This window comes from Salmo salar, chromosome ssa17 (assembly GCF_905237065.1).
Source record: "Salmo salar chromosome ssa17, Ssal_v3.1, whole genome shotgun sequence".
Classification (NCBI taxonomy): Eukaryota; Metazoa; Chordata; class Actinopteri; order Salmoniformes; family Salmonidae; genus Salmo; species Salmo salar.
Genome location: NC_059458.1, coordinates 70449822 through 70477739, shown reverse-complemented (window position 1 = coordinate 70477739; position 27918 = coordinate 70449822). Strand labels below are relative to the sequence as shown.

Genomic DNA, 27918 nt, shown 5'->3' with positions numbered 1-27918 from the left:
CAATAATTTCAGCAGATAAAAAGAGAGGGTCTAGATTGTCTAGCCCGGCTGATTTGTAGGGGTCCAGGTTTGGCACCTCTTTAAGAACATCAGCTATCTGGATTTGGGTGAAGGAGAAATGGGGGGGGGGGCTTAGGCTAGTTGCTGTGGGGAGTGCAGTGCTGTTGACCGGGGTAGGGGTAGCCAGGTGGAAAGCATGGCCAGCCGTAGAAAAATGCTTATTGAAATTCTCAATTATAGTGGATTTATCAGTGGTGACCGTGTTTCCTAGCCTCAGAGCAGTGGGCAGCAGGGAGGAGGTGCTCTTATTCTCCATGGACTTTACAGTGTCCCAGAACTTTTTTGAGTTTGTGCTACAGGATGCAAATCTCTGCTTGAAAAAGCTAGCCTTAGCTTTTCTAACTGCCTGTGTATATTGGTTCCTAATTTCCCTGAAAAGTTGCATATCGCAGGGGATTTTCGATGCTAATGCAGAACGCCACAGGATGTTTTTGTGCTGATCAAGGGCAGTCAGGTCTGGAGAGAACCAAGGGCTATATCTGTTCCTGGTTCTACATTTTTTGAAAGGGACATGCTTATTTCAGATGGTGAAGAAGGCACTTTTAAAGAATGACCAGGCATCCTCTACTGACGGGATGAGGTCAATATCCTTCCAGGATACCAGGGCCAGGTTGATTAGAAAGGCCTGCTCGCTGAAGTGTTTCAGGGAGCGTTTGATAGTGATGAGGGGTGGTCGTTTGACCGCAGACCCGTTACGGATGCAGGCAATGAGGCAGTGATCGCTGAGATCTTGGTTGAAAACAGCGAGGTATATTTGGAGGGCAAGTTGGTTAGGATGATATCTATGAGGGTGCCGTGTTTACCGATTTGGGGTTGTACCTGGTGGATTCATTGATCATTTGTGAGAGATTGAGGGCATCAAACTTAGATTGTAGGATGGCCGGGGTGTTAAGCATGTCCCAGTTTAGGTCACCTAGCAGCACGAGCTCTGAAGATAGATGGGGGGCAATCAGTTCACATATGGTATCCAGGGCACAGCTGGGGGCAGAGGGTGGTCAATAACAAGCGGCAATGGTGAGAGACTTGTTTCTGGAAAGGTGGATTTTTAAGATCGAATTGTTTGGGTACAGACCTGGATAGTAAGACTGCAGGCTATCTCTGCAGTAGATTGCAACACCGCCCCCTTTGGCAGTTCTATCTTGTCGGAAAATGGTATAGTTAGGGATGGGACATTTCAGGGTTTTTGGTGGTTTTCCTGAGCCAGGATTCAGACACGGCTAGGACATCAGGGTTGGCAGAGTGTGCTAGGGCAGTGAATAAAACAAACTTAGGGAGGAGGCTTCTAATGTTAACATGCATGAAACCAAGGCTTTTACGGTTACAGAAGAAAACAAATGATAGCGCCTGGGGAATGGGAGTGGAGCTAAGCACTGCAGGGCCTGGATTAACCACCACATCACCAGAGGAACAGAGGAGGAGTAGGATAAGGGTACGGCTAAATAACTGGTCATCTAATACGTCCAGAACAGAGTGTTAAAGGAGCAGATTTCTGGGCACGGCAGAGTTGATTCAAGGCATAATGTACAGACAAAGGTATGGTAGGATGTGAATACAGTGAGGGTAAACCTGTGCATAGAGTGAAGATGAAAGAGATATTGTCTCTAGAAATATAATTTAAACCAGGTGACGTCACCGCATGTGTGGTAGGTGGAACTAAAGTGTTAAATAAGGCGTATTGAGCAGGGCTAGAGGCTCTACAGTGAAATAAGGCAATAATTACTAACCAAAACGGCAATGGACAAGTCATATTGACGTTAGCGAGAGGCATGTGTAGCCGAGTGATCGTAGGAGTCCAGTGAGTGGCTTCAGGCAGCTAGCGGGCCGGGGCTAGCAAGCTAACAGAAGGGCCTTGGAGGGACGTCGCGACGGAAGAAAGTCTGTTGTGGCCCCCTCGTGCTATTACGTCGGCAGACGGATCAGCTGCCTCTGAATGCAACGTCAACACAAGAACTGTTCGACGGGAGCGAGGTCCATCCAGAAATGGTTTGTCGAGATTGGTGTGGAAGAACTTAACTGGCTTCCACATAGCCCTGACCTCAACCCCATTGAACACCTGTGGGATGAATTAGAACGCCGACTGCGAGCCAGGTCCAAATACTTCTGGTCATGTAGTGTAGGTCTGTGGCAGTGGTGCCAAGTTAGGTGTGTGTATGTGTGTGTGTATTGAAGTGTCTGCTTCCGTCCTGCTATTTGTAACACTACTCTGGCTAACCTGTAATGACTGTAGTTTTGTCAGAGCTCGCTGGGGATCTTGTCATGCGTGTAGGCATAGGTACACACCTACACACACACTCACCTGATCTCTCTCTCTCACACACACACACACACACACACACACACACACACACACCTCCTGCCACTCCTTTGACACGGTGGTATATCGTTGACAATGACAAGCTCCCAACAGCATCCAGTCCCTGACAGGAGAATATAGTCATTGTATTAGATTGGTTGCTTGCTGACGGCTTTGCACATCGGACAGGAGAGACTTGACAGACCCACTCCTCAACACTGGTGTTACACTGCATCTGCTCTCCTTCTAGTGGCTGTAAGGAGATACTGCATCCCAAATTGCACCATATTCCCTATATAGTGTACTACTTTTGTCCAGAGCCCTGGGACCTGGTCAAAAGTAGTGCACTATATAGGGAATAGGGTGTCATTTGGGACTCAGTGATATGTTTCCTGGTTAAGGGAGGACAAGGGAGTGGCTGAATTACAAGGATCACTGGGCTCAGAGCTGAGGCGACAGTGACAGTTTTGTGGTTGAAATGAAACATGTTATGTGGGATGAGGTTAGGACTCTTTCACATTGTCAAACCACAATATGTGTCATATTTATTTCTTTATTTGATATATAATTTGAACTGCGTTCTTTTTTATAATGAGAACAAAGAGCAAAACATAGTTTCACTCGTGTCTATAAGTATTAACAGCTGAAACATATTCTCTACCTCCATGTAAGGAGCTTTATTAGTTCTGCCTGAAATGAAACATTTCATGTATAATTCTGAATGTATTAAGCCTGTATTTGTGTGTCCTCTCCAGAGCACAGTAGTAGTGGAGAAGTCCATCCAGGACCTGATGACTCTGATGCAGGACCTGAGTGCCTACTCCAACCAGTTCCTGGAGATGGTCTGTGACAAGCTGAAGGAGTACAAGGAGGTCTGCAACACCTCATACAGGTAAGAGTTAGACTGACTCAGGACCAGCTGAAGGAGTACAAGGAGGTCTGCAACACCTCATACAGGTAAGAGTTAGACTGACTCAGGACCAGCTGAAGGAGTACAAGGAGGTCTGCAACACCTCATACAGGTAAGAGTTAGACTGACTCAGGACCAGCTGAAGGAGTACAAGGAGGTCTGCAACACCTCATACAGGTAAGAGTTAGACTGACTCAGGACCAGCTGAAGGAGTACAAGGAGGTCTGCAACACCTCATACAGGTAAGAGTTAGACTGACTCAGGACCAGCTGAAGGAGTACAAGGAGGTCTGCAACACCTCATACAGGTAAGAGTTAGACTGACTCAGGACCAGCTGAAGGAGTACAAGGAGGTCTGCAACACCTCATACAGGTAAGAGTTAGACTGACTCAGGACCAGCTGAAGGAGTACAAGGAGGTCTGCAACACCTCATACAGGTAAGAGTTAGACTGACTCAGGACCAGCATGAGGAAAGTGGTTCCTCTCTTCCTTGCTAGAAGGTATAGAAACTCAAACTGTCAGTTTGTTCTGCCTGAGTGTATATTGGACTTCAGCAGTGCTCTCTCTCTGACACACCCTCACACCTGTGCTGTGTTTGTCTTCATCTGGCTGAACCCCAGGCTTAGGTTTAGGCTGACCTCTGTGCAGATGGAGAGACAGCGCTCTGCCGCCCCTCTACTCCTCCATCCTCTACCCCTCCATCCTCTACCCCTCCATCCTCTACCCCTCCTCAACTCCTCCATCCAATAACACCTCCATCCTCTACACCTCCATCCTCTACCTCTCCTATACTCCTCCATCCTCTATACCTCCATCCTCTACACCTCCATCCTCTATACCTCCATCCTCTACACCTCCATCCTCTATACCTCCATCCTCTACCTCTCCATCCTCTACCCCTCCATCCTCTACCTCTCCATCCTCTATCCCTCCATCCTCTACCTCTCCATCCTCTACCCCTCCATCCTCTACCTCTCCATCCTCTACCCCTCCATCCTCTACTCCTCCATCCTCTACCTCTCCATCCTCTATCCCTCCATCCTCTACCCCTCCATCCTCTACCCCTCCATCCTCTACCCCTCCATCCTCTACCTCTCCTATACTCCTCCATCCTCTATACCTCCATCCTCTACACCTCCATCCTCTATACCTCCATCCTCTACACCTCCATCCTCTACACCTCCATCCTCTACCTCTCCATCCTCTACTCCTCCATCCTCTACCTCTCCATCCTCTATCCCTCCATCCTCTACCTCTCCATCCTCTACACCTCCATCCTCTACCTCTCCATCCTCTACACCTCCATCCTCTACACCTCCATCCTCTACCTCTCCATCCTCTACCTCTCCATCCTCTACACCTCCATCCTCTACCCCTCCATCCTCTACCTCTCCATCCTCTACACCTACATCCTCTACCCCTCCATCCTCTACTCCTCCATCCTCTACCTCTCCATCCTCTATCCCTCCATCCTCTACCTCTCCATCCTCTACACCTCCATCCTCTACACCTCCATCCTCTACACCTCCATCCTCTACCTCTCCATCCTCTACCTCTCCATCCTCTACACCTCCATCCTCTACCTCTCCATCCTCTACCCCTCCATCCTCTACCCCTCCATCCTCTACTCCTCCATCCTCTACCTCTCCATCCTCTATCCCTCCATCCTCTACCTCTCCATCCTCTACCTCTCCATCCTCTACACCTCCATCCTCTACCTCTCCATCCTCTACCTCTCCATCCTCTACACCTCCATCCTCTACCCCTCCATCCTCTACTCCTCCATCCTCTACCTCTCCATCCTCTATCCCTCCATCCTCTACCTCTCCATCCTCTACACCTCCATCCTCTATCCCTCCATCCTCTACCTCTCCATCCTCTACACCTCCATCCTCTACCCCTCCATCCTCTACCTCTCCATCCTCTACACCTCCATCCTCAAACTCTCCATCCTCTACCCCTCCATCCTCTACCTCTCCATCCTCTACCTCTCCATCCTCTATACCTCCATCCTCTACACCTCCATCCTCTACACCTCCATCCTCTACCTCTCCTATACTCCTCCATCCTCTACATCTCCTACACTCCTCCATCCTCTACCCCTCCATCCTCTACCCCTCCATCCTCTACCTCTCCATCCTCTACCTCTCCTATACTCCTCCATCCTCTACACCTCCATCCTCTACCTCTCCATCCTCTACCTCTCCTATACTCCTCCATCCTCTACACCTCCATCCTCTACCTCCCCTCTACTCCTCCATCCTCTACCTCTCCATCCTCTACACCTCCATCCTCTATACCTCCATCCTCTACTCCTCCATCCTCTACACCTCCATCCTCTACTCCTCCATCCTCTACTCCTCCATCCTCTACCCCTCCATCCTCTACCTCTCCATCCTCTACACCTCCATCCTCTACTCCTCCATCCTCTACTCCTCCATCCTCTACTCCTCCATCCTCTACTCCTCCATCCTCTACCCCTCCATCCTCTACCTCTCCATCCTCTACCCCTCCATCCTCTACCCCTCCATCCTCTACTCCTCCATCCTCTTCCTCTCCATCCTCTACCTCTCCATCCTCTACTCCTCCATCCTCTACCCCTCCATCCTCTACCTCTCCATCCTCTACCCCTCCATCCTCTACTCCTCCATCATCTACCCCTCCATCCTCTACTCCTCCATCCTCTACTCCTCCATCCTCTACTCCTCCATCCTCTACTCCACCATCCTCTACTCCTCCATCCTCTACCTCTCCATCCTCTTCCTCTCCATCCTCTACCCCTCCATCCTCTACCTCTCCATCCTCTACTCCTCCATCCTCTTCCTCTCCATCCTCCTTCCTCCATCCTCTTCCTCTCCATCCTCTACTCCTCCATCCTCTACTCCTCCATCCTCTACCTCTCCATCCTCTACTCCTCCATCCTCTACTCCTCCATCCTCTACCTCTCCATCCTCTACTCCTCCATCCTCTACCCCTCCATCCTCTACCTCCTCCTCTACCTCTCCATCCTCTACTCCTCCATCCTCTACCCCTCCATCCTCTACCTCTCCTCTACCCCTCCATCCTCTACTCATCCATCCTCTACCCCTCCATCCTCTACCCCTCCATTCTCTACCTCTCCTCTACCCCTCCACCCTCTACCTCTCCTCTACCCCTCCATCCTCTACCCCTCCATTCTCTACCTCTCCTCTACCCCTCCACCCTCTACCTCTCCTCTACCCCTCCATCCTCTACCCCTCCATCCTCTACCTCCTCCTCTACCCCTCCATCCTCTACCTCTCCTCTACCCCTCCATCCTCTTCCCCTCCATCCTCTACCTCTCCTCTACCCCTCCACCCTCTACCTCTCCACCCTCTACCTCTCCATCTTCTACCTCTCCTCTACTCCTCCATCCTCTACTCTTACATCCTCTACCTCTCCTCTACCCCTCCATCCTCTACCTCTCCTCTACCCCTCCATCCTCTACCCCTCCATCCTCTACCCCTCCATCTTCTACCTCTCCTCTACCCCTCTACCTCTCCTCTCACCTGACTAGGTGTTACTTCCTCTATGGGTGTGGAAACACTGTGCCTCAGCTGCCTGCTGTGTTGATGGGTGGTTCTGTGGATGATCCAGCTAAGCAGTTATCCTCATGCAGGCAATCTGTCTCCATCCACCCTCATGCTATGCTGTCTGTCTGTACTATACAGTTGATGATCTCTCTCTGTCCTGTGTGTCCCAGGGGCATAGTCCAGTGTGAGGAGAAGCTGACCATCAGTGCGTCGTGGTCTAAGGACGAGGACATCAGCCGACTGCTCCAGTCTCTGCCCAACTGGGCTAACATGGCCCAGCCCAGACAGCTCCGACAGAAGAGAGAGGACGAGGAGGACTTCACCAGGTCACACACAAACACACAGAACAGTATCCTCACCACCCCTCCACCCTAACACAAACACACAGAACAGTATCCTCACTCTCTCACTCCACCCTAACACAAACACACAGAACAGTATCCTCACCACCCCTCCACCCTAACACAAACGCACAGAACAGTATCTTCACCTCCCCTCCACCCTAACACAAACGCACAGAACAGTATCCTCACTCTCTCACTCCACCCTAACACAAACACACAGAACAGTATCCTCACTCTCTCACTCCACCCTAACACAAACACACAGAACAGTATCCTCACCACCCCTCCACCCTAACACAAACGCACAGAACAGTATCCTCACCATCCCTCCACCCTAACACAAACGCACAGAACAGTATCCTCACCCCCTCCACCCTAACACAAACACACAGAACAGTATCCTCACCCCCTCAACCCTAACACAAACACACAGAACAGTATCCTCACTCCCCCACTCCACCCTAACACAAACACACAGAACAGTATCCTCACCACCCCTCCACCCTAACACAAACACACAGAACAGTATCCTCCCTCCACCCTAACACAAACACACAGAACAGTATCCTCCCCTCCACCCTAACACAAACACACAGAACAGTATCCTCACCCCCTCAACCCTAACACAAACACACAGAACAGTATCCTCACCCCCTCCACCCTAACACAAACACACAGAACAGTATCCTCACCTCCCCTCCACCCTAACACAAACACACAGAACAGTATCCTCACCACCCTCCACCCTAACACAAACACACAGAACAGTATCCTCACCACCCCTCCACCCTAACACAAACACACAGAACAGTATCCTCACCACCCCTCCACCCTAACACAAACACACAGAACAGTATCCTCACCACCCCTCCACCCTAACACAAACACACAGAACAGTATCCTCACTCCCTCCACCCTAACACAAACACACAGAACAGTATCCTCACCACCCCTCCACCCTAACACAAACACACAGAACAGTTTCCTCACCACCCCTCCACCCTAACACAAACACACAGAACAGTATCCTCACCTCCCCTCCACCCTAACACAAACACACAGAACAGTATCCTCACCACCCCTCCACCCTAACACAAACACACAGAACAGTTTCCTCACCACCCCTCCACCCTAACACAAACACACAGAACAGTATCCTCATCCCCCTCCACCCTAACACAAACACACAGAACAGTATCCTCACTCCCTCACTCCACCCTAACACAAACACACAGAACAGTATCCTCACCCCCTCCACCCTAACACAAACACACAGAACAGTATCCTCACCACCCCTCCACCCTAACACAAACACAGAACAGTATCATCACCCCTCCACCCTAACACAAACACACAGAACAGTATCCTCACTCCCTCACTCCACCCTAACACAAACACACAGAACAGTATCCTCACCCCTCCACCCTAACACAAACACACAGAACTGTATCCTCACCACCCCTCCACCCTAACACAAACACACAGAACAGTATCCTCACCTCCCTCCACCCTAACACAAACACACAGAACAGTATCCTCACCACCCTCCACCCTAACACAAACACACAGAACAGTATCCTCACCCCCCTCCACCCTAACACAAACACACAGAACAGTGTCCTCACCACCCTCCACCCTAACACAAACACACAGAACAGTATCCTCACTCCCTCACTCCACCCTAACACAAACACACAGAACAGTATCCTCACCACCCCTCCACCCTAACACAAACACACAGAACAGTATCCTCACCCCTCCACCCTAACACAAACACACAGAACAGTATCCTCCCCTCCCCCTCCACCCTAACACAAACACACAGAACGGTATCCTCACCTCCCCCTCCACCCTAACACAAACACACAGAACAGTATCCTCACCACCCCTCCACCCTAACACAAACACACAGAACAGTATCCTCACCCCCCCTCCACCCTAACACACAGAACGGTATCCTCACCTCCCCTCCACCCTAACACAAACACACAGAACAGTATCCTCACCACCCCTCCACCCCAACACAAACACACAGAACAGTATCCTCACCACCCCTCCACCCTAACACAAACACACAGAACAGTATCCTCACCACCCCTCCACCCTAACACAAACACACAGAACAGTATCCTTACCCCTCCACCCTAACACACAGAACAGTATCCTCACCACCCCTCCACCCTAACACAAACACACAGAACAGTATCCTCACCTCCCCTCCACCCTAACACAAACACACAGAACAGTATCCTCACCCCCTCCACCCTAACACACAGAACAGTGTCCTCACCACCCCTCCACCCTAACACAAACACACAGAACAGTATCCTCACCCCCTCCACCCTAACACAAACACACAGAACAGTATCCTCACCCCCTCCACCCTAACACAAACACACAGAACAGTATCCTCACCTCCCACTCTACCCTAACACAAACACACAGAACAGTATCCTCACCACCCCTCCACCCTAACACAAACACACAGAACAGTATCCTCACCACCCCTCCACCCTAACACAAACACACAGAACAGTATCCTCACCACACCTCCACCCTAACACAAACACACAGAACAGTATCCTCACCACCCCTCCACCCTAACACAAACACACAGAACAGTATCCTCACCCCCTTCACCCTAACACAAACACACAGAACAGTATCCTCACCACCCCTCCACCCTAACACAAACACACAGAACAGTGTCCTCACTCTCTCACTCCACCCTAACACAAACACACAGAACAGTATCCTCACCTCTCTCACTCCACCCTAACACAAACACACAGAACAGTATCCTCACCACCCTCCACCCTAACACAAACGCACAGAACAGTATCCTCACCACCCCTCCACCCTAACACAAACGCACAGAACAGTGTCCTCACCACCCCTCCACCCTAACACAAACGCACAGAACAGTATCCTCACCTCCTCCACCCTAACACAAACACACAGAACAGTATCCTCACCACCCCTCCACCCTAACACAAACGCACAGAACAGTATCCTCACTCTCTCACTCCACCCTAACACAAACACACCCTGAACGGTATCCTCACCTCCCCCTCCACCCTAACACAAACACACAGAACAGTGTCCTCACCACCCCTCCACCCCAACACAAACACACAGAACAGTATCCTCACCACCCCTCCACCCTAACACAAACACACAGAACAGTATCCTCATCCCCTCCCTCCACCCTAACACAAACACACAGAACAGTATCCTCACCACCCCTCCACCCTAACACAAACACACAGAACAGTGTCCTCACTCCCTCCACCCTAACACAAACACACAGAACAGTATCCTCACCACCCCTCCACCCTAACACAAACACACAGAACAGTATCCTCACTCCCTCCACCCTAACACACAGAACAGTATCCTCACCACCCCTCCACCCTAACACAAACACACAGAACAGTATCCTCATCCCCTCCCTCCACCCTAACACAAACACACAGAACAGTATCCTCACTCCCTCCACCCTAACACAAACACACAGAACAGTATCCTCACCTCCTCCACCCTAACACAAACACACAGAACAGTATCCTCACCACCCCTCCACCCTAACACAAACACACAGAACAGTATCCTCACCTCCCCTCCACCCTAACACAAACACACAGAACAGTATCCTCACCACCCCTCCACCCTAACACAAACACACAGAACAGTATCCTCACCACCCCTCCACCCTAACACAAACACACAGAACAGTATCCTCACCACCTCCACCCTAACACAAACACACAGAACAGTATCCTCCCCTCCACCCTAACACAAACACACAGAACAGTTTCCTCACCACCCCTCCACCCTAACACAAACACACAGAACAGTCTCCTCACCTCCCACTCTACCCTAACACAAACACACAGAACAGTATCCTCACCACCCCTCCACCCTAACACAAACACACAGAACAGTATCCTCACCTCCCCCTCCACCCTAACACACAGAACAGTATCCTCACCACCCCTCCACCCTAACACAAACACACAGAACAGTATCCTCACCACCCCTCCACCCTAACACAAACACACAGAACAGTATCCTCACCCCCTTCACCCTAACACAAACACACAGAACAGTGTCCTCACTCTCTCACTCCACCCTAACACAAACACACAGAACAGTATCCTCACCACCCCTCCACCCTAACACAAACGCACAGAACAGTATCCTCACCATCCCTCCACCCTAACACAAACGCACAGAACAGTATCCTCACTCTCTCACTCCACCCTAACACAAACACACAGAACAGTATCCTCACCACCCCTCCACCCTAACACAAACACACAGAACAGTATCCTCACCACCCCTCCACCCTAACACAAACACACAGAACAGTATCCTCACCTCCCCTCCACCCTAACACAAACACACAGAACAGTATCCTCACCACCCCTCCACCCTAACACAAACACACAGAACAGTATCCTCACCACCCCTCCACCCTAACAAAAACACACAGAACAGTATCCTCACCTCCCTCCACCCTAACACAAACACACAGAACAGTATCCTCACCACCCTCCACCCTAACACAAACACACAGAACAGTATCCTCACCTCCCTCCACCCTAACACAAACACACAGAACAGTATCCTCACCACCCCTCCACCCTAACACAAACACACAGAACAGTATCCTCACCTCCCTCCACCCTAACACAAACACACAGAACAGTATCCTCCCCTCCACCCTAACACAAACACACAGAACAGTATCCTCACCCCCTCCACCCTAACGCAAACACACAGAACAGTATCCTCACCCCCTCCACCCTAACGCAAACACACAGAACAGTATCCTCACCCCCTCCACCCTAACACAAACACACAGAACAGTATCCTCACCTCCCCTCCACCCTAACACAAACACACAGAACAGTATCCTCACCCCCTCCACCCTAACGCAAACACACAGAACAGTATCCTCACCCCTCCACCCTAACGCAAACACACAGAACAGTATCCTCACCCCTCCACCCTAACACAAACACACAGAACAGTATCCTCACCTCCCCTCCACCCTAACACAAACACACAGAACAGTGTCCTCACCACCCCTCCACCCCAACACAAACACACAGAACAGTATCCTCACCACCCCTCCACCCTAACACAAACACACAGAACAGTATCCTCATCCCTCCCTCCACCCTAACACAAACACACAGAACAGTGTCCTCACTCCCTCCACCCTAACACAAACACACAGAACAGTATCCTCACCACCCTCCACCCTAACACAAACACACAGAACAGTATCCTCACCCCTCCACCCTAACACACAGAACAGTATCCTCACCACCCCTCCACCCTAACACAAACACACAGAACAGTATCCTCACCCCCTCCACCCTAACACAAACACACAGAACAGTGTCCTCACCACCCCTCCACCCTAACACAAACACACAGAACAGTATCCTCACCCCCTCAACCCTAACACACAGAACAGTATCCTCACCACCCCTCCACCCTAACACAAACACACAGAACAGTATCCTCACTCCCTCCACCCTAACACACAGAACAGTATCCTCACCTCCCCCTCCACCCTAACACAAACACACAGAACAGTGTCCTCACCACCCCTCCACCCTAACACAAACACACAGAACAGTATCCTCACCACCCCTCCACCCTAACACAAACACACAGAACAGTGTCCTCACCACCCCTCCACCCTAACACAAACACACAGAACAGTGTCCTCACCACCCCTCCACCCTAACACAAACACACAGAACAGTGTCCTCACCACCCCTCCACCCTAACACAAACACACAGAACAGTATCCTCACCACCCCTCCACCCTAACACAAACACACAGAACAGTATCCTCACCCCCTCCACCCTAACACAAACACACAGAACAGTATCCTCACCTCCCCTCTACCCTAACACAAACACACAGAACAGTATCCTCACCACCCCTCCACCCTAACACAAACACACAGAACAGTATCCTCACCACCCCTCCACCCTAACACAAACACACAGAACAGTATCCTCACCTCCCCCTCCACCCTAACACACAGAACAGTATCCTCACCACCCCTCCACCCTAACACAAACACACAGAACAGTATCCTCACCCCCTCCACCCTAACACAAACACACAGAACAGTATCCTCACTCCCTCCACCCTAACACAAACACACAGAACAGTATCCTCACCACCCCTCCACCCTAACACACAGAACAGTATCCTCACTCCTCCACCCTAACACAAACACACAGAACAGTATCCTCACTCCCCTCCACCCTAACACAAACACACAGAACAGTATCCTCACTCCCTCCACCCTAACACAAACACACAGAACAGTATCCTCACCTCCCCCTCCACCCTAACACAAACACACAGAACAGTATCCTCACCACCCCCACCACCCAAACACAAACACACAGAACAGTATCCTCACCACCCCTCCACCCTAACACAAACACACAGAACAGTATCCTCACCCCTCCACCCTAACACAAACACACAGAACAGTATCCTCACCCCCTCCACCCTAACACAAACACACAGAACAGTATCCTCACCACCCCCTCCACCCTAACACAAACACACAGAACAGTATCCTCACCACCCCTCCACCCTAACACAAACACACAGAACAGTATCCTCACCCCCTCCACCCTAACACAAACACACAGAACAGTATCCTCACCCCTCCACCCTAACACAAACACACAGAACAGTATCCTCACCCTCTCCACCCTAACACAAACACACAGAACAGTATCCTCACCCCCTCCACCCTAACACAAACACACAGAACAGTATCCTCCTCCCCCTCTACCCTAACACAAACACACAGAACAGTATCCTCACCACCCCTCCACCCTAACACAAACACACAGAACAGTATCCTCACCTCCCCTCCACCCTAACACACAGAACAGTATCCTCACCACCCCTCCACCCTAACACAAACACACAGAACAGTATCCTCACCCCCCCTCCACCCTAACACAAACACACAGAACAGTATCCTCACCACCCCTCCACCCTAACACAAACACACAGAACAGTATCCTCACCACCCCTCCAACCTAACACAAACACACAGAACAGTGTCCTCACCACCCCTCCACCCTAACACAAACACACAGAACAGTATCCTCACCCCCTCAACCCTAACACACAGAACAGTATCCTCACCACCCCTCCACCCTAACACAAACACACAGAACAGTATCCTCACTCCCTCCACCCTAACACACAGAACAGTATCCTCACCTCCCCCTCCACCCTAACACAAACACACAGAACAGTGTCCTCACCACCCCTCCACCCTAACACAAACACACAGAACAGTATCCTCACCACCCCTCCACCCTAACACAAACACACAGAACAGTATCCTCACCCCCTCCACCCTAACACAAACACACAGAACAGTATCCTCACCCCCTCCACCCTAACACAAACACACAGAACAGTATCCTCACCTCCCCCTCTACCCTAACACAAACACACAGAACAGTATCCTCACCACCCCTCCACCCTAACACAAACACACAGAACAGTATCCTCACCACCCCTCCACCCTAACACAAACACACAGAACAGTATCCTCACCTCCCCCTCCACCCTAACACACAGAACAGTATCCTCACCACCCCTCCACCCTAACACAAACACACAGAACAGTATCCTCACCCCCTCCACCCTAACACAAACACACAGAACAGTATCCTCACTCCCTCCACCCTAACACAAACACACAGAACAGTATCCTCACCACCCCTCCACCCTAACACACAGAACAGTATCCTCACTCCCTCCACCCTAACACAAACACACAGAACAGTATCCTCACTCCCTCCACCCTAACACAAACACACAGAACAGTATCCCACCACCCCTCCACCCTAACACAAACACACAGAACAGTATCCTCACTCCCTCCACCCTAACACAAACACACAGAACAGTATCCTCACCTCCCCCTCCACCCTAACACAAACACACAGAACAGTATCCTCACCTCCCCCTCCACCCTAACACAAACACACAGAACAGTATCCTCACCACCCCTCCACCCTAACACAAACACACAGAACAGTATCCTCACCCCTCCACCCTAACACAAACACACAGAACAGTATCCTCACCCCCTCCACCCTAACACAAACACACAGAACAGTATCCTCACCCCCTCCACCCTAACACAAACACACAGAACAGTATCCTCACCACCCCCTCCACCCTAACACAAACACACAGAACAGTATCCTCACCACCCCTCCACCCTAACACAAACACACAGAACAGTATCCTCACCCCCTCCACCCTAACACAAACACACAGAACAGTATCCTCACCCCCTCCACCCTAACACAAACACACAGAACAGTATCCTCACCCTCTCCACCCTAACACAAACACACAGAACAGTATCCTCACCCCCTCCACCCTAACACAAACACACAGAACAGTATCCTCCCCTCCCCCTCTACCCTAACACAAACACACAGAACAGTATCCTCACCACCCCTCCACCCTAACACAAACACACAGAACAGTATCCTCACCTCCCCCTCCACCCTAACACACAGAACAGTATCCTCACCACCCCTCCACCCTAACACAAACACACAGAACAGTATCCTCACCCCCCTCCACCCTAACACAAACACACAGAACAGTATCCTCACCACCCCTCCACCCTAACACAAACACACAGAACAGTATCCTCACCACCCCTCCAACCTAACACAAACACACAGAACAGTATCCTCACCTCCCCTCCACCCTAACACAAACACACAGAACAGTATCCTCACCACCCCTCCACCCTAACACAAACACACAGAACAGTATCCTCACCACCCCTCCACCCTAACACAAACACACAGAACAGTATCCTCACCACCCCTCCACCCTAACACAAACACACAGAACAGTATCCTCACCTCCCCCTCCACCCTAACACACAGAACAGTATCCTCACCTCCCCCTCCACCCTAACACACAGAACAGTATCCTCACCACCCCTCCACCCTAACACAAACACACAGAACAGTATCCTCACCTCCCCTCCACCCTAACACAAACACACAGAACAGTATCCTCACCACCCCTCCACCCTAACACAAACACACAGAACAGTATCCTCACCCCCTCCACCCTAACACAAACACACAGAACAGTATCCTCACCACCCCTCCACCCTAACACAAACACACAGAACAGTATCCTTACCCCCTCCACCCTAACACAAACACACAGAACAGTATCCTTACTCCCTCCACCCTAACACAAACACACAGAACAGTATCCCACCACCCCTCCACCCTAACACAAACACACAGAACAGTATCCTCACCCCCCCTCCACCCTAACACAAACACACAGAACAGTATCCTCACCACCCCTCCACCCTAACACAAACACACAGAACAGTGTCCTCACCACCCCTCCACCCTAACACAAACACACAGAACAGTATCCTCACCACCCTCCACCCTAACACAAACACACAGAACAGTATCCTCACCCCCTCCACCCTAACACAAACACACAGAACAGTATCCTCACCCCTCCACCCTAACACAAACACACAGAACAGTATCCTCACCCCCTCCACCCTAACACAAACACACAGAACAGTATCCTCACCCTCTCCACCCTAACACAAACACACAGAACAGTGTCCTCACCACCCCTCCACCCTAACACAAACACACAGAACAGTATCCTCACCCCTTCCACCCTAACACAAACACACAGAACAGTATCCTCACCTCCCCCTCCACCCTAACACAAACACACAGAACAGTATCCTCACCACCCCTCCACCCTAACACAAACACACAGAACAGTATCCTCACCCCCTCCACCCTAACACAAACACACAGAACAGTATCCTCACTCCCTCCAGCCCTTCTTCAACATGCTGTGGTTGAACAAGACAGTCATGTACAGGAAGTAGTGATTGCCCCATAAGGATGTAACGTTATTTATCTGAAGGTAGGAGGGAACCAAATAATTTGGGAGGAGAAGGTGGGTCATCCTTATTGACAGTGCTTTCAACGTGTGCTGTCTTCAGGATGGATGCTCACCGGCCTGGAATTGTAAAGTAAATAAATCAATGAATGGGTGATGGATTTAAATGCAAGGAGAATCTTTGAGGCTTTTTTAATTTGAGTCACAGCCACAGACAATTTCAACATTGTTTTGAGGGATTAGAGGCTCCACGTCTGGCAACCCAGCTCTCCTTTTGATCACGCTGCAGTAATAAGGTCCCTGCTTGGAACAAGTCATTCAGTTCTTCCTGCTCTCTTTCATTCTCTGTTTTCTCTCTTTCATTCTCTGTTTTCTCTCTCACTTTCTTTCTCTCTCTTTCATTCTCTGTTTTCTTTCTCTCTCTTTCATTCTCTGTTTTCTCTCTCTCTCTTTCATTCTCTGTTTTCTCTCTCTCTTTCATTCTCTGTTTTCTCTCTCTTTCATTCTCTTTCTCTCTCTTTCTCCGTCTCTCTTTCGAGTTTTGATATTTAAGTGAATTCACCAAGGCTGCTAGTCGGTAGTCACACAAAAAAAATAGGATTTTCTTTGCTGTGTTCTCCTCAAGGCTGTGTTCTCCTCAAGGCTGTGTTCTCCTCAAGGCTGTGTTCTCCTCAAGGCTGTGTTCTCCTCAAGGCTGTGTTCTCCTCAAGGCTGTGTTCTCCTCAAGGCTGTGTTCTTGTCAAGTGTCTGCCAGCATGTGTGAAGTCTGAAACATCACATTGCCTTAAAATAGAGCTCTCTTTCTTTCTTTCTTTCTTTCTTTCTTTCTTTCTTTCTTTCTTTCTTTCTTTCTTTCTTTCTTTCTTTCTTTCTTTCTTTCTTTCTCTTTGTATCTCGGTCTCTTTCTGTCTCTGTCTGTCTCTATCTCTCTATCTGCTCCAGTTACTAGCTCATCATTGGGCCTGTGGTGACTGAACTAAGTTAGTCAGTCAGTCCTAAATCAAAGTAAAGGTTATTACTGGAAGCCCAAGGCCTCATTTAGATGCATGCTGGAGGTGATGTGACTGGTCTGTCTGTCCGTCCGTCCAGGGTCCAGCTCCACATGGTGCCAGCCATCCTCTGTGCAGGGGACCGTGGGATTGTTATTATAGTCCCCCCCTAATCCTCCTCACCCTCCAATAAATGTCCTTCTCCTTTTCACTATCCTCCTGCCTTCCACTACTGTCCTCTCCTTCATTCTAGGGAATCCTTATCTGGAACTGTTGGCAGGTTTTAAGCCCCTACTCTTAATGCACGACCCATATCCAGAAGAGAAACCCTTCTCTCTCTACCCTGGTCCCAGAGCTTCCCATATCCTATATCCAGAAGGGAAACCCTTCTCTCTCTCTACCCTGGTCCCAGAGCTTCCCATCTCCTATATCCAGAAGGGAAACCCTTCTCTCTCTACCCTGGTCCCAGAGCTTCCCATCTCCTATATCCAGAAGGGAAACCCTTCTCTCTCTACCCTGGTCCCAGAGCTTCCCATCTCCTATATCCAGAAGGGAAACCCTTCTCTCTCTACCCCTGGTCCCAGAGCTTCCCATCTCCTATATCCAGAAGGGAAACCCTTCTCTCTCTACCCTGGTCCCAGAGCTTCCCATCTCCTATATCTAGAAGAGAAACCCTTCTCTCTCTACCCTGGTCCCAGAGCTTCCCATCTCCTATATCCAGAAGGGAAACCCTTCTCTCTCTACCCTGGTCCCAGAGCTCCCCATCTCCTATATCCAGAAGGGAAACCCTTCTCTCTCTACCCTGGTCCCAGAGCTTCCCATCTCCTATATCCAGAAGGGAAACCCTTCTCTCTCTCTACCCTGGTCCCAGAGCTTCCCATCTCCTATATCCAGAAGAGAAACCCTTCTCTCTCTACCCTGGTCCCAGAGCTTCCCATCTCCTATATCCAGAAGAGAAATCCTTCTCTCTCTACCCTGGTCCCAGAGCTTCCCATCTCCTATATCCAGAAGGGAAACCCTTCTCTCTCTCTACCCTGGTCCCAGAGCTTCCCATCTCCTATATCTAGAAGGGAAACCCTTCTCTCTCTACCCTGGTCCCAGAGCTTCCCATCTCCTATATCCAGAATGGAAACCCTTCTCTCTCTACCCTGGTCCCAGAGCTTCCCATCTCCTATATCCAGAAGAGAAACCCTTCTCTCTCTACCCTGGTCCCAGAGCTTCCCATCTCCTATATCCAGAAGAGAAACCCTTCTCTCTCTACCCTGGTCCCAGAGCTTCCCATCTCCTATATCTAGAAGGGAAACCCTTCTCTCTCTCTACCCTGGTCCCAGAGCTTCCCATCTCCTATATCTAGAAGGGAAACCCTTCTCTCTCTACCCTGGTCCCAGAGCTTCCCATCTCCTATATCCAGAAGAGAAACCCTTCTCTCTCTACCCTGGTCCCAGAGCTTCCCATCTCCTATATCCAGAAGGGAAACCCTTCTCTCTCTACCCTGGTCCCAGAGCTTCCCATCTCCTATATCCAGAATGGAAACCCTTCTCTCTCTACCCTGGTCCCAGAGCTTCCCATCTCCTATATCCAGAAGGGAAACCCTTCTCTCTCTACCCTGGTCCCAGAGCTTCCCATCTCCTATATCCAGAATGGAAACCCTTCTCTCTCTACCCTGGTCCCAGCTTCCCATCTCCTATATCCAGAAGGGAAACCCTTCTCTCTCTACCCTGGTCCCAGAGCTTCCCATCTCCTATATCCAGAAGGGAAACCCTTCTCTCTCTACCCTGGTCCCAGAGCTTCCCATCTCCTATATCCAGAAGAGAAACCCTTCTCTCTCTACCCTGGTCCCAGAGCTTCCCATCTCCTATATCCAGAAGGGAAACCCTTCTCTCTCTACCCTGGTCCCAGAGCTTCCCATCTTCTATATCCAGAAGGGAAACCCTTCTCTCTCTACCCTGGTCCCAGAGCCTCCCATCTCCTGTTGTCATTATGAAGCCAAACAATGACCAAAGAATTTGGAAAGATGGTACAAACCGATCTGGGACCAGGCTAACCCTTGTTTGAATATTAGGCTTTTAGTTCAAACAGATCTGGGACCAGGCTAAGCCTTGTTTGAAGATCAGGCAGTTAGTTCAAACAGATCTGGGACCAGGCTAGCCCTTGTTTGAAGATCAGGCAGTTAGTTCAAACAGATCTGGGACCAGGCTAAGCCTTGTTTGAAGATCAAGCAGTTAGTTCAAACAGATCTGGGACCAGGCTAAGCCTTGTTTGAAGATCAGGCAGTTAGTTCAAACAGATCTGGGACCAGGCTAGCCCTTGTTTGAAGATCAGGCAGTTAGTTCAAACAGATCTGGGACCAGGCTAGCCCTTGTTTGAAGATCAGGCAGTTAGTTCAAACAGATCTGGGACCAGGCTAGCCCTTGTTTGAAGATCAGGCAGTTAGTTCAAACAGATCTGGGACCAGGCTAGCCCTTGTTTGAAGATCAAGCAGTTAGTTCAAACAGATCTGGGACCAGGCTAAGCCTTGTTTGAAGATCAGGCAGTTAGTTCAAACAGATCTGGGACCAGGCTAAGCCTTGTTTGAAGATCAGGCAGTTAGTTCAAACAGATCTGGGACCAGGCTAAGCCTCGTTTGAAGATCAGGCAGTTACTTCTAACTACTCTCATGACCATTTTAGAACCTGTCTAGAACGTATGACATTGACTGATTTTGTCTAATATAACTTTTTTTGTTTCCTCTCTCCTCCTCCATTCCCCCTCTCCTCCTCCATTCCTCTCCTCCTCCATTCCCCCTCTCCTCCTCCATTCCCCTCTCCTCCTCCATTCCCCCTCTCCTCCTCCATTCCCTCTCTCCTCCTCCATTCCCTCTCTCCTCCTCCATTCCCTCTCTCCTCCTCCATTCCCCCTCTCCTCCTCCATTCCCTCTCTCCTCCTCCATTCCCCCTCTCCTCCTCCATTCCCCTCTCCTCCTCCATTCCCCCTCTCCTCCTCCATTCCCTCTCTCCTCCTCCATTCCCCCACTCCTCCTCCATTCCCCCTCTCCTCCTCCATTCCCCTCTCTCCTCCTCCATTCCCTCTCTCCTCCTCCATTCCCCCACTCCTCCTCCATTCCCCCTCTCCTCCTCCATTCCCTCTCTCCTCCTCCATTTCCTCTCTCCTCCTCCATTCCCACCGATCCAGGATGGCGTTTGCCAAGGAGTCAGAGGTGCTGACGGGTAACCTGGGTGACAAGCTGATCCCGCAGAACGAGATCCTGCGTGACGTGAGCGACCTGAAGACCCTGGCCAACCTGCAGGAGAGCATGGAGTGGCTGTCCTCCAGACTCAAAGGCTTCTTCATCAACCTGCCCCACGCTGCCAGTGAGTATACACGCACCCACGCAGAGGCAGGCATACATACACACACACCTTATGGCTTCCATTCATGCAGGGCTGGTGGGGTGTGCGTGGGGAGGGGTGCAGGGGTGAGGTGTGTGTGGACTGAAGGGCTGCTTGTTCAACACCTGTCCTACACAGCCAATGAATTAACAGTATACAACACAAGCAGAGGTTCCATATTGCTAACATGTCTAACGTTTTGTTCTAATGACTGTACATACTGCCACTAGTATACACATCCACTCCCAATGTATATGTACACACACTGTAGTCTGACACCTTAATAGTCATGATTAGTAGCAGTAGCTGAAGTTATTTATTCTCTCAGACACACACACACACACACAGCAGTAGTTTTCCTCTCTGTCATTAAGAGTTTGTCTGAGTGAATGACCTAATTAGAGCCAGGTAGGAGAGCCTCCAGACACACACACCACTTTATCCACGCTCTAATTAGTCCTGGAAGTGTGTGTGGTTTGTTTCAGAACTGTCAAAGACCTTTTACTCACTGTGTTTACAGAGACCTCATTTATCAGTGATCATGGCTGTGTGTTCCATTGTCATCAGCAGAACACACACACACACACACACACGTAAAAAGGACACAGCCCATCTTAAGCTCAGCGTTGTGATCACCTGTTCCAGAGCATGAAAGTGACTGAGTTCTTCCTCTGTTGCGTCCCATGTCACCTCTTTCATTATACACCTTTAAAAGTTCCCATTTCCTCTGTGAACTTCCCCTTTCAGAACGACTTAAATGAGGGATTTTCTTTCTATTGTTTTTTGGGGGGGAGGGGGGGGGAGACAGTCGGAGCGCTGTTCCTTCCTCCTCGGCAGCTCAGATAAGAATTCAATAAGAGAACGGGCGGCGAACGTGGCATAATTATCATTAATTCTGCCGAGTGGCATTAATGGAGTGTGTTTTATCGTGGCGGGACAGCCACAGTATTGTTCATTATTTAGTGTTTGCCTAGGTTGATGGGGCTCGGCGCGGGATGGCGGAGGGAGAGAATAAAACCTCCCTTCTTATCTCTCCGTTTCCCCCTTCTTCCCTAAATTGGATTTTATATTACAGAGGTAGTCAGGTATGGACAAGTCATTTTCTTTCTCTTGTCTTCCTCGACTCGTACACGTTTTCTTTCTCTCTCTCTGCGGTGTGATGGCCGTGCTAGATGAAGGAATCTTTCAGTCGGGCCGGCTGTCCTTTGAGTGTGGCGAGGTCCTGTAGCACCCATGTTCCTCCACGGTAGTGGAACGAATGAACGACCTTGAGACAGACAGGACCAGAGTCATAGAGTTTAGTCATTGAGGTTTCTACCAAAAGCATTACGATACATAAAGCGTTTACGTGAAACCACATCACTTGATTGATTGATTTAATGTATTGGATAATTAACAATCAACATTACATACATTAAACACCAAGCTTATTTCTGTTGTTGTCCTCCTCATTCTCTAATAGGGCTGTTTCAGGCAGGAAATGTGGGACTGCGGTGTCATTGTCCTTCCTGTGTGTTTCAGTTGGAGCGTTGTTTAAAAGAGGAGGGCAGAGCACTATGGAGGGATATTAGTGCCAACAGATGTATTGTGAATGAAATCATAGTAAGACCCATAACTGTTGGACATACTAACAGGGGACCGGCGTAAGCGGAGTCAGTGTGTAATCTGTGAACTACCATATACAGCTGGTACAGTACGCTGATGCTCTGCTATACTGTTAATCTATCAGCCAATTATTTACAGAACCAACATCGGCCCCCCAAAGGAGTGGCGCTACGGTCTAAGGCACTGCATCTCAGTGCTAGAGGCGTTACTACAGACCCTGGTTCAATTCCAGGCTGTATCACAGCGGTCCAAGGCACTGTATCTCAGTGCTAGAGGCGTTACTACCGACCCTGGTTTGATTCCAGGCTGTATCACAACCGACCGTGATTGGGAGTCAGATAGGGCGGCGCACAATTGGCCCAGCATCGTCTGGGTTTGGCTGGGGTAGGCCGTCATTGTAAATAAGAATTTGTTCTTAACTGACTTGCCTAGTTAAATAAATTGGCCCAGCCTCGTAAGCAGGAGGTAGAGCGACCCAGAGAAATCAGTCTAAGATGGACATTTCCTATAATCACCTCCCAATGTCTGTGGCTGGGCTGCATCTGTAAAACACACACACACACACACACACACACACACACACACACACACACACACACACACACACACACACACACACACACACACACACACAGACACAGAGACACAGACACAGAGAGAGACACACACAGACACAGAGAGAGACACAGAGAGAGACACACACACACACACAGAGAGAGACACACACACACACAGAGAGACACACACACACACACAGAGAGAGACACACAGAGACAGGGATAAGGCAAGGAGAAGATTAGCATGATAAATACACACTGCCTCTGTCAAGACGCTGCTGAATCTTAATTTAATCTTAATTTGATTAAACAATCGTGTGGGGTATGTGTGTTTGATATGACAGAGAGACAGCGGTCATCCAGTGTGTGTGTGTACTCTAATGGTGATTGGCCGTGAGGGTGGCAAGGGCGAGGGTCTTATCGCCCATCTGGGCGCCGCTCTGGACGCCTAATCCTCTCAGACAATATTTACCTGAGTTGACACACACACAACCAACACACACAACACACACACACTGAGGGCGCCTGCCAATGTGATGGCCGCTTTCTGCTGGGAACAGCTGTGTGTGTATGTTTCTAGAAACTGGATCTGCAGGCATGTCTGTCTGTCTGGCTGTCATGTCTGTCTGGCTGTCATGTCTGTCTGGCTGTCATGTCTGTCTGGCTGTCATGTCTGTCTGGCTGTCATGTCTGTCTGTCTAGCTATCTGTCTGTCTGGCTGTCATGTCTGTCTGGCTGTAATGTCTGTCTGTCTAGCTGTCTGTCTGTCTAACTATCATGTCTGTCTCACTGTCATGTCTGTCTGACTCATGTCTGTCTGACTGTCATGTCTGTCTAGCTATCTGTCTGTCTGACTGTCATGTCTCTGTCTGTCTGTCTAGCTGTCATGTCTGTCTGTCTGTCTAGCTATCTGTCTGTCTAACTGTCATGTCTGTCTGACTCATGACTGTCTGGCTGTCCTGTCTGTCTGACTGTCATGTCTGTCTGACTGTCATGTCTGTCTGTCTAGCTGTCTGTCTGACTGTCATGTCTGTCTGTCTAGCTGTCTGTCTGTCTAGCTATCTGTCTGTCTAACTATCATGTCTGTCTGACTGTCATGTCTGTCTGACTGTCTGACTGTCATGTCTGACTGTCTGACTGTCATGTCTGACTGTCTGACTGTCATGTCTGTCTGACTGTCATGTCTGACTGTCATGTCTGTCTGTCTGACTGTCATGTCTGTCTGTCTGTCTGTCTGACTGTCATGTCTGTCTGTCTGTCTGACTGTCATGTCTGTCTGTCTGTCTGACTGTCATGTCTGTCTGTCTGACTGTCATGTCTGTCCCACTGTCATGTCTGTCCCACTGTCATGTCTGTCTGACTCATGTCTGTCTGACTCATGTCTGTCTGACTCATGTCTGTCTGATTGTCATGTCTGTCTGATTGTCATGTCTGTCTGGTTGTCATGTGTTTTAATGTTTCATTCTTCTGTTTGTGTGAGTGAGTGTTTATTGTTCATATAAACTGGGTGGTTCGAGCCCTGAAGGCTGATTGGCTGACAGCTGTGGTATATTTAAGCAGAAAGCCTGAGGGGGTGTGATATATGTCCAATATACCACGGCTAAGGGCTGTTCTTACACATGACGCAATGTGGAGTGCCTGGATACATTGGCCATATACCACAAACCCCAGAGGTGCCTTACATCAGAGGTAGATAGTACCCTACTCCCTACATCAGAGGTAGATAGTACCCTACTCCCTACATCAGAGGTAGATAGTACCCTACTCCCTACATCAGAGGTAGATAGCACCCTACTCCCTACATCAGGGGTAGATAGCACCCTACTCCCTACATCAGGGGTAGATAGTACCCTACTCCCTACATCAGAGGTAGATAGTACCCTACTCCCTACATCAGAGGTAGATAGTACCCTACTCCCTACATCAGGGGTAGATAGCACCCTACTCCCTACATCAGAGGTAGATAGCACCCTACTCCCTACATCAGGGGTAGATAGCACCCTACTCCCTACATCAGAGGTAGATAGTACCCTACTCCCTACATCAGGGGTAGATAGCACCCTACTCCCTACATCAGGGGTAGATAGTACCCTACTCCCTACATCAGAGGTAGATAGTACCCTACTCCCTACATCAGAGGTAGATAGTACCCTACTCCCTACATCAGAGGTAGATAGTACCCTACTCCCTACATCAGAGGTAGATAGTACCCTACTCCCTACATCAGAGGTAGATAGTACCCTACTCCCTACATCAGAGGTAGATAGTACCCTACTCCCTACATCAGGGGTAGATAGTACCCTACTCCCTACATCAGAGGTAGATAGTACCCTACTCCCTACATCAGAGGTAGATAGCACCCTACTCCCTACATCAGAGGTAGATAGCACCCTACTCCCTACATCAGAGGTAGATAGCACCCTACTCCCTACATCAGGGGTAGATAGCACCCTACTCCCTACATCAGAGGTAGATAGTACCCTACTCCCTACATCAGAGGTAGATAGCACCCTACTCCCTACATCAGAGGTAGATAGCACCCTACTCCCTACATCAGAGGTAGATAGCACCCTACTCCCTACATCAGAGGTAGATAGCACCCTACTCCCTACATCAGAGGTAGATAGTACCCTACTCCCTACATCAGGGGTATATAGTACCCTACTCCCTACATCAGAGGTAGATAGCACCCTACTCCCTACATCAGGGGTATATAGTACCCTACTCCCTACATCAGAGGTAGATAGCACCCTACTCCCTACATCAGAGGTAGATAGTACCCTACTCCCTACATCAGGGGTAGATAGCACCCTACTCCCTACATCAGGGGTAGATAGTACCCTACTCCCTACATCAGAGGTAGATAGTACCCTACTCCCTACATCAGAGGTAGATAGTACCCTACTCCCCTACATCAGAGGTAGATAGTACCCTACTCCCTACATCAGAGGTAGATAGTACCCTACTCCCCTACATCAGAGGTAGATAGTACCCTACTCCCTACATCAGAGGTAGATAGTACCCTACTCCCTACATCAGGGGTAGATAGTACCCTACTCCCTACATCAGGGGTAGATAGCACCCTACTCCCTACATCAGAGGGTAGATAGTACCCTACTCCCTACATCAGAGGTAGATAGTACCCTACTCCCTACATCAGAGGTAGATAGTACCCTACTCCCTACATCAGAGGTAGATAGTACCCTACTCCCTACATCAGAGGGTAGATAGTACCCTACTCCCTACATCAGAGGGTAGATAGTACCCTACTCCCTACATCAGGGGTAGATAGTACCCTACTCCCTACATCAGAGGTAGATAGTACCCTACTCCCTACATCAGAGGTAGATAGCACCCTACTCCCCACATCAGGGGTAGATAGCACCCTACTCCCTACATCAGGGGTAGATAGTACCCTACTCCCTACATCAGGGGTAGATAGTACCCTACTCCCTACATCAGAGGTAGATAGTACCCTACTCCCTACATCAGGGGTAGATAGTACCCTACTCCCCTACATCAGAGGTAGATAGTACCCTACTCCCTACATCAGAGGTAGATAGTACCCTACTCCCTACATCAGAGGTAGATAGCACCCTACTCCCTACATCAGAGGTAGATAGCACCCTACTCCCTACATCAGGGGTAGATAGTACCCTACTCCCTACATCAGAGGTAGATAGCACCCTACTCCCCTACATCAGGGGTAGATAGTACCTACTCCCTACATCAGAGGTAGATAGTACCCTACTCCCTACATCAGAGGTAGATAGTACCCTACTCCCTACATCAGGGGTAGATAGTACCCTACTCCCTACATCAGAGGTAGATAGTACCCTACTCCCTACATCAGAGGTAGATAGCACCCTACTCCCTACATCAGAGGTAGATAGTACCCTACTCCCTACATCAGGGGTAGATAGTACCCTACTCCCTACATCAGGGGTAGATAGCACCCTACTCCCTACATCAGGGGTAGATAGTACCCTACTCCCTACATCAGAGGTAGATAGTACCCTACTCCCTACATCAGAGGTAGATAGTACCCTACTCCCTACATCAGAGGTAGATAGCACCCTACTCCCTACATCAGAGGTAGATAGTACCCTACTCCCTACATCAGAGGTAGATAGTACCCTACTCCCTACATCAGAGGTAGATAGTACCCTACTCCCTACATCAGAGGTAGATAGTACCCTACTCCCTACATCAGAGGTAGATAGTACCCTACTCCCTACATCAGAGGT

General features: G+C 49.8%; 1 protein-coding gene across 1 annotated transcript in view; it reads left to right on the top strand.

The window, feature by feature from the left end:
• The window catches only part of LOC106609610 (exocyst complex component 4), an 816839-nt gene that overhangs the window by 734702 nt on the left and 54219 nt on the right, over window positions 1–27918 (top strand). The window contains exons 12-14 of the mRNA XM_045700059.1: window positions 3109–3245; window positions 6985–7140; window positions 21313–21491. Of these exons, the coding sequence (XP_045556015.1) occupies window positions 3109–3245; window positions 6985–7140; window positions 21313–21491 (472 nt within the window). The remainder of the gene's footprint in view (window positions 1–3108; window positions 3246–6984; window positions 7141–21312; window positions 21492–27918) is intronic.